Source organism: Gymnoscopelus microlampas (assembly GCF_963454915.1).
Source record: "Gymnoscopelus microlampas genome assembly, chromosome: 22".
Classification (NCBI taxonomy): domain Eukaryota; kingdom Metazoa; phylum Chordata; class Actinopteri; order Myctophiformes; family Myctophidae; genus Gymnoscopelus; species Gymnoscopelus microlampas.
In genome coordinates, this window is record NC_139959.1 from 12,512,281 (window position 1) to 12,521,404 (window position 9,124).

The window sequence follows — 9,124 nt, forward strand, 5'->3', positions numbered from 1 at the left end:
TTTTGCCTCCTATGCCTCTCTACACCCACTAACATTGTTATTTAGCTAGCTTGTTTGCTAATGTGATTAAAAGTCTGCGGCTCACTTATTTTACCTAGTTAAAATTCTGTTCACAAGTTTATATTTTGAAAGTCACACCAGTTAAACTTGTTGCTTACTAGCTGATTGCAGATGGTCTTTATGTTATTACATTATGTTGTAGCTAGTAGTCAGCTAGCCCATCTATAAGCTATCCAACACAATTTTGAAATTATGACTCCAAGGATCATGAGGTAAGGGATAACAAAACACACAGGTTACAATCAACATTGTATTTGAGCTTTTTGGCAAAGAGCAGATGGCATCCATTGTTCCATATACCGTATGAGAAAATCTACAATGAGGTTATTTTTTTGTTTTATTGCCCTAAATATGATGATATAATAGAGGTATTTGTTAGTAAAAAATACCTTCTATTTGTGGTGATTGATTTCCTTATCAATCACCACAAGGGAATGTTAAGGGAAAGGAGCTTTTGTTGTGGCACATTTTATTTGTCAATATTGGGAGAGAAGACAGAACACACTGCAAAATTCTGAGCTGATTATGTTAATATATATGTTATAAGCGTAAGATTGTGTCTTATAAACCCTTGAGGGTTGGGCACTTTGTGTGCAGGACATGAAAATAAAATAATCAATCAATCAATCATACATACAAGTTTAGTCACAACTACAATAAATAATACATATAGTTCCACAAGATGTTGACTAAAAAAAAACACCCTTGTGTTGACCTGGTCTCTAGGTTGTCTCTTCTCCATGGACCTTGTGGATCATGCCTCTGATCCTGTTTGCCTTCGTGGTCCGGGTCAGGGATGGACTTCCCCTGTCAGCCTCCACAGACTTTGAGCACGACCAGGAGCTCCAGGCGAGGAAGCAGCAGCTCAGGACCATCAGCAAGGCGCTCGGCCTGTTTCCTGAAAAGGGGACCTTCAAAGGCCACAACCTCAACATTTAGTAAGGACTCACAAAACCCCACATAAGACTGTTTCATCATGTCACATGAGCCATCTTGAGATATAATAGGAATATTCCTCACAACGCGTGACGTGTTGCGAGCTTGTGGATCTACTATTTTCACCAAATGCCCCCCTGGAATAGGGACACTAGGGTTCAAGCGGTTATAAGGCAAAGTATAGTGCTGTTTGCTTGGTACCTAATGGTACCAGATGATCCCATTAAAGAGGATGGGCAGAACGAACATCTTGATTTGATTTGTTGTGTTCATATCGGTCAAGCTGTGGCCGGCTGTTTGTTTACTAAACACCTCTCCTCTCTCATTCATTCAGCTTCGTTTCCTCCGAGGGTGTATCCTACATGACGGTGTGTCACAGCAGCCTCCCCGTGGCCATGGCCTTCTGCTTCCTGGAAGACCTGCGCTGGGAGTTCACCGCCAGCTTCCACGGCACCGCGGTCGCCTTGGCAGCCAGGCCGTATCCATTTTTGGAATTTGGTACGCAGAAGTGTTCGCTGTGTTTTTAAAGGAGTAGTTCACCCCCCAAAAAATTACGTATTTTCTATCAATTACGCACCCCATGAAGCATTGAATTCATGGAGATTTCTTTTGTTTTTGTCGCATTCCTAAGCCAATAATTTGATGACTGGCGGAGTCTCCTACTCTTTGGGTAGGAGACTTCTCAGTAGGAGACCCAAAGAGTCTCCCAAAAAGTCTCCTACTGAGACTTAAAAAAAAAACTACTACCTACTGAAAAAATAAAACATTGCCAAGGCTTCATGGGGTTTGTAATTGATAGAAAATAAGTAATCTTTTGGGTGAACTACTCCTTTAAGAAAAGTAGATATCTTGGGAAGGAGTGCATGACATGTTGCGAATTATGACAGGGACTGCTAAGATACGTGTCATATACCAACGTGTCATATACCAACACAAAGCTTCAGAAAACTATTTAACCACTTAAGCCTAATTATACATTTCTTGGTAAGCAGAATAGCGAAAATAGCCAATAAAGCTCACAACTCATGACATTGGGATGAGTTGTGAGCTTGTAGATCTGCTATTTTGGCTTTATCTGATAAACAAACAAAATAAAGGTCAGACGTTTGAACAAAATATAATATACAATATATATGAAAAAGAAAATTTGGAACATTTTGATCTACATACCCAAAATAGGGACGCCAGGCTGAATGTGGTTAAAAAGAAAGCATATTTTTTTAATGCTTGTATTGCTCTCACTATGATTTCACAAATGCTGGCAGTCATGTGGCAACACACACATCATGTGACGGTTCCAAGATTCCTTCAGAGATCATTGTCAGGCTTGACATAAAGTATCAACAACACCACGTGGATTAGGACTAGACTAATAATAACATTGTTGCAATTTCCACTACAAGGAAATGACTGTGATGATGACAGTTCCAACTGGGAGACCAATCCCATAGCACACACGTTGTAATTTTACACCACCAGCCACTTCAACCTTGAAGTGCCTGCTGCACATATCTGCATAGTGTCATCAAATAGCTTTCTGACATTGCACGGAGGTCTGACCAGTGATGGAAGAAGTACTCAAATGTCTTACTTAAGTAAATGTATCAATACCACAATGTAGAAATACTCTGTTACGTCTGTTAAGTAAAAGTCTGGTATACAAATATACTTAAAGTACCAAAAGTAAAAGTACTGATTGTGCAGAATGTCCCATTTCAAGTTTTCAAAATGCATAAAAAATCGTTTGAAAATAGCCAAAGTATATACAGGGCTGGAGTGGTTAATGTATGTTCTGTAATAATAATTAAAACCTCAAAATTGTACTTAAGAACAGTACTTGAGTAAATGTACCTAGTTACTTTCCACCACTGGGTCTGACTGTTGTCTTGTAAACTATATTGGCATTAAATCAATGATGGCAGTAGGGGAGCAACTTAATCGAACTAATAGATGTCGATTCTAGTGGTTAATCGATTCTAAAAATATATATTAATAATCGCTAATTTCATAAAGGTAATCAATTAATATTTTGTCCTTAATTTAAGCATGTCATTATAGGTGAAAATCTTTTTTTTTAAATGTGAAAAAAGCTGATTTGCAAGCTCACAATGCATCGCTTCACGATGCAATATCTGCTATTTTAAATATTTTTTCACAAAGTATAAAATAACGCTTAGTTACTCAATTTGTTAATATATATGTAAATGTAAAAATATATTTTGTAAAAAACGAGCTTCTCGATTTTTCAGTTAATCGAAAAAGTAATCGATAAAATAATCTCTAAGAAAATAATCGAAAGATGTAGATCTAGATGGCAGCAACATGTGTTCCTGTTCCATAAGCATTATGTTTGGCATGTGTTCCAACGGACAGATGGCACCATTCAGAAGCTGAAGCAGCAGTACAACCAGAGTGGTGGTCCAGCTCTGGAGGTTACACTGGCTGAGGTTCAGGAGGAGCTCAGACTCCGTCCCCCACAAGTCCTCACCCTTGAGGACGTGGAACTAACCAACGGAGCCACCACCTGTGAGCATATAGAGCAACTACCTGAATCGGGTAAGACTCAAGGCAAAGCATTGATTTACACCAGTGATTCTCAACCGTTTTAATTTCAAGGGCCCCCAGTTTGGTATATAGATTAGAGCAGGGGTTTTCTACTCATTGTGAACGAGGGACCACCACTCTGACTGAGAATCAGCCTGGGGACCACTGTTGTGTTGGGTTGAGACCTGAGGCAGATTCTACAAATGCCATCTAAATCAGTAGTTCTCACACTTTCAAGATTTTTCAAAAATGCTCAAAAATATCAGATGTTACAAGCTCGCAGCGCGGTAGGGAAAGCGACTCGCTGTGAGCTTGTATAGCTGCTATTTTTGATAGCCAACGCAAAAATCTAAAATGACACAGATGCTTTCCCGGTTTTAATGGGTTAAGATTAGTGCTTTGGTAACATTTTCTATGCATCCCATGTCTATACATCCCACTGTTTCTCAACCAATGGTCCACGAGACTACTAGTGGTCCATGGCATAATTAGGCCTTCAAGTGGTCCATGGGAAAAAAAATATGTAAATACATAAATTAAATACCTTTGTTAAATGTATTAAAATATGTTAAAATAATATTTCATAAGTCCATAAATGTCAGAAAATATTTGAATTAATAGGCATGGTGTGGGAGAAAAAGCTTGAAATTAAATAATGACTGTTAAGGTCTTGATTTAATTTGTTGCACGATACCATGTGCCACAAATTATATTAAGCCGAGGCATACCTGCCTACATGTTCCCCACAGAGGAAAGGAACTTCAAATCTGGTGGCCAAAATACAATGTCCCCTAGAATTTAAATAGCGGTACTCATGTAAATTAACAGCGTGTTTTGTTTAGTTACTTATGATAGTGTGTTTTTTTCCTTTGTTGCTTAGGTCAGAATCTGAGACTGGCACCTGTTACAGCGCCAGGCATCCTCTCCCTGGTACTTAATATCATGTGTGCATCTTTGAATCTCATCCGTGGTGTCCACCTCATAGAATACAGCTTCAAAGTATGGGCCAGTATTGATTTTTGTTTTGCAATCACATTTTTTCTTTTTATTGATGTCTTAATAACAACATTGTACATTAACACAGTTTCCATACTGAAAACTAATGGTAGCAAAAGGGAAGAAAGAAAAAGGGGGAAAAAAAGAAACACTAACACAAAGAACAGCTGACACAATAAAAATGTGGACAAGACAAACCACCAGCCTGTCTCTCCCACTGCTGTGCATTGTAGAGAGCTTGATATGTGGTCGCTTACCATGCCATATTAATTTAATTACAGCTGTCTGAAGCTTACTCAGAAATTAACTCTGGGTAGAATGTTCATCTTGATTATTGATACTTTGCACCAATATTGATTAGTAAGTCAATAATACAAACAAGAATGCGGGGGGCTGTGAGATATGGACATACCTCAATATTTATGCCAAATTTCTCAATAGCTATACAATAAGACTTATTTTAAATTCCACAGACATCTTGTGCTGTGTTTATAGCGAACTAAAGACAGAACTCCCCACTTAAACAAACTTGCCCGTCGGGCAACCTGAAAGCAAACTCCACCTGCCCGAACGTTTTATTTACTTGCCACGGGCAGTCTGGCAACAGTTAGTGTTTTATTTAACTAAGTACCTTTGTAATTATAAATTAAGTCATTTGTTTGGAAATAGTTACATAAGCTAACCTTGAGGTTACTTTTATGCCTTGGGCATAAACTATACAACATTGAATGTAATGTTTACTGTATATTGTATTGCCACATAAATTTGACATTAATGATGAACCTGTTTGTACAGTTAAGGGTATCAGCAAAAATGGAAATGTTAGGAATGCCTTTCATTTAAACACTGCTGATATTTTTATTGTTTCCTCGTACAAACTGTAGGACGACTATGAAGGCATATGGAATGTTGTGGCATTTCTCCTGGCATTTGTCTGCTGTGTTTCTCAGGTAAAAATGCACGTCAATCATCTTCATCCTTAATGCAATCATGTTCCTTTTTTTGGTGCGTAATTTAACACAGAGCACATATTTAAAACCCTCCATAACCATCATCCATTTGAATGATTCCTATATGCCAACAGTGCCATCTGTACCTTTTCCACTCATCCCTGAAGAAATGCATGGCCTTCACTCTTTGGAGTGTGATTATCCTATGCAATGCCTATCTGTTTGGCCTGAGGAACATGTGGCAGCTGCTCTTCCATGCGTCCGTTGCGTCCCTCTCCACCGTCCTCATCATCTCTCGCAAGCTCCAGGAAAGACCAAATGATTGTGGCGTGTGAGGAACATGGGGACCGTTAAAGGTGTGGCACCTCTTTCCAACTCACTCGCCTTCTTGCCTCTCTGGGTTTCAGACAGTACAGGTGAGAAAGAAAGGAAAGCAGGTGACTTGGTTCACCTAAGGACATTCATCAAGATGTCCAGTACACATCTTTTAAAGGACAAAACATATTCATAAATCACATCACCGTGAATGACTTGAAGGATTACGTATATATTTTTGTTGTATGCAGTTAATTGGTTGCACTTTGTTTACATTGTATCCAAGACTGTAAAGAGGATATGCAAAATGATTTGGCATATTGATTCCTCAAAATACAATCATAAGAACTTCAATATATATTATTAATGGTTAATCAAACCATAATATGGGTAGATTTTTGATAGATAAGCTTAGGTAGTAAACAGAATTTCTATATTAGAAAAAAGTGCTTCACCGTCCCATACGAGAAATTTCTCGTAATTTTTAAGCTAACCAGGATCGTTGTGACCAAAGTTTTTCTTTTGAGAAAACAACGTTGCTTCAGCTGAATTGCTGAAGTTGACGATCTTTTGCATTTTGGAATCAGGCTGTATGTCTATTCTCATTCAGCTCAGTATTATTTTTTTCTACCAAGGGTAATTGATTATCTTCCTGTAAAGTATTCAGGATTGAAGCGTTTACATTGCTAAATGAGGTAACATGACTGCTGAATATGTGGGTCTAATTAAATAGGTTTAGGTGGTGTTCTTGATTAATGAATATCTGGGCAGTCTAAAGATACATTTAAATAATTGGACATGTTTATCATTGTACATACTGTACTACTGCATTTGTTATAATTGCTGCTTAGGCTAGAAGGTAACAGCGATGTTGTATAGCTCTGATACTGTACATACAGTATGTTTCATGTCTTACTGTTTGGCAAGTATTTTATTTGTATTACCGTAAAATACAAAATTTCCAGCAAGTGCTCAACTACTTATTGTAAATGCTCAAAACTAAGGGCTCGGCTAATGACCTCATAGATATTACATTCTGTAAAGCACCAAATATTGATCTTACTGCATGTCCATATAAGGCATAAGGTTTGAGATTATCTTTTAAACATTTACTGTTTTAAAGCAGCACTATGTCACTTTTTAACAACTATATAGCATATTATGTCCCACAAAATTATAAAGTTACATGTTTAAGCAATAACAATCATCCCTCCATAAATGTATAGACTCAGGGGGGGCCCCTGCTAGGGGCTTGACTGTATTACTATGTATAGGGGAGACAATGAGTTTCATCCTGGCTTTTGCCAAGGCACCAAGGCAGAACTGCCAGTCAAAGTGAAGACTGGCCAGTCAAAGCGAAGACTGGCCAATCACAGCGCGTCCTCGCCGGACATGCTTGCAGAGAGTCTTGGGTAATGAAGTCAAAGACGTTGGCTGCCATGTTATTTCTGTCCAAAGTGGCCACTGATACCCCAAACTATATAGTGCTGCTTTAACACAATTTATGATCAGAAAAAAAAACCATTTGAATTCAAACATTTCCCCCTTTTATAAATATAAAGTAAACCCAGGTATTTTACTGAGTCTATTAAATAATTTATTCTGACACTCCTCTAGGATGGTTATGTAGCTGGAAGCACTGAATCTGATGTTCTAAATTATTGTGAAATTTATTGAACAGAATACAACAAGTCTGCACTACTGTTAGGCACATATTGTTCTTCCTCATTTTGTTTTGGCTACTAAAATACAAAATTTATATTTCATTGAATGACCATGCCATGTAACAAAAGTGTTTCACATGTCAACACTTTTTCCCAGTAGAAAATACATCATTTTTGTCACATGACATGGTAGTTGGACACAATATAAATTAGCCTTAACAGAAAACGTCTGTATTTCAATAGATAATAGCGCTGCTAATGAGTATGAACGATAGGCTAGGTTTATATCTTTAATTTATTATTAATTGCTCAGTTTTTTATATTGTGTATACGGTTGACTACTTATCTACTGTATAAATTCAGCTCAAATAATGCACTCAATGTCCAACACGTGAAGCAAATAATTGTAGACCAAGTTATTAGAAGAGCTTAATGTCAAAGAATTGAGGTTGTACTTTGGAAATGTATAAAGTCTGTCCTTTCCTTTTAGCTGTTCCCTTGCAATCATCTGTAAAACCTGATTTATACTTAGTTGCACCAAAAATAGCAAATCTACAAGCTCACAATATGTCATTGTGAGCTTTCATATCGGCTATGTTGGGTGCACGACACGGCACCTAAGTAAGTATAACGCAGGCTTGAGATAAGTTAAAAGGAATTGGTCAAGAGAAGAAACAGGTTACATTCCCCTTGTACTTCACTAATACTTTACTGTACTTAACCCATTAAGACCAGGAAAGCATCTGTCATTTTAGATTTTAACCACTATAGCCATTATCTTGAAAATTGGTGCAAATCTTTGAATACATATTTTTTACAGCAAACATTTGTAACTCAAATATTTGCTTCTGGGGATTCTACAAATATATATGTCGTTCCAGGGATGCCCCAGAAGCAAAGATTTGAGTTAAAAATGTTTGCTTTAAAAATATATATTCAAAGATTTTCACTACATTTTCAAGATTTTTCAAAAATAGCAGATCTACAAGCTCATAGCACGGCACTCTGTGCCGCGCTATGAGCTTGTATATCTGCTATTTTTGAATAGCCAAAGTATAAAATAATGGTTGGAGTAGTTACACAGATGCGTTCCCAGTTTTAATGGGTTAATGCAGTTTGAACGTGTACTTTTACTGGAGAGTTTGGTTGTGTTCAATATTAAAAAGTTTGTGAACCCTTGCTAATTCTTTAGTGTCAAAAAGTACTTGGTCATCATGAAAGTCATTATAAAGAACTGATGTAAATTAAATTTGAATACACTTTTTTTTGTTATTTAAGAGACAATGGAATCATCAATCAATGCAGTGTTGCTTCAGATAAAATAAGTGGATTTGTTTTATCTCAGTTAAGCCCAATTTTGCCGTCCTTTGGTACAGTATGGAACATAATGGTTAACCCTATGATCTGCTAATAATTCTTCAAATGATATCGACATTGGACATCGAGTAGACCCTAGATGCCACACTACATTCAAATTGATTTTGATTTAATTGTTGCTCAAATAATAAATAAGTAGTATCAATTTTGTGGTATTTGTTAATCTGCTTTGTCCTTTAACAATATAAAGCCTGAAGTAAAATAAATAATATATGACTATGACTGTAGGAATGGTATAATCATATCATTGACCAAATGAATGATGGTGATAGACCTCTGCCA

General features: G+C 37.1%; 1 protein-coding gene across 2 annotated transcripts; it reads left to right on the forward strand.

The window, feature by feature from the left end:
- sec22c (SEC22 homolog C, vesicle trafficking protein) lies at positions 1-8,376 on the forward strand. 2 transcript variants are annotated; one of them, XR_014600143.1, is made up of 8 exons: positions 1-272; positions 787-998; positions 1,331-1,494; positions 3,370-3,552; positions 4,421-4,539; positions 5,421-5,486; positions 5,621-7,150; positions 7,206-8,376. XR_014600143.1 is itself a non-coding variant. In XM_084048870.1 (7 exons), the coding sequence occupies exons 2-7, from the start codon at positions 817-819 to the stop codon at positions 5,819-5,821; spliced, it is 915 nt and encodes a 304-aa protein (XP_083904996.1). In that variant the 5' UTR covers positions 1-272; positions 787-816; the 3' UTR covers positions 5,822-8,376. The 2 variants fall into 2 exon arrangements, 1 of the variants encoding a protein (XP_083904996.1); XM_084048870.1 differs by having other exon boundaries at positions 5,621-8,376.
- Positions 8,377-9,124: the final 748 nt, after the last annotated feature.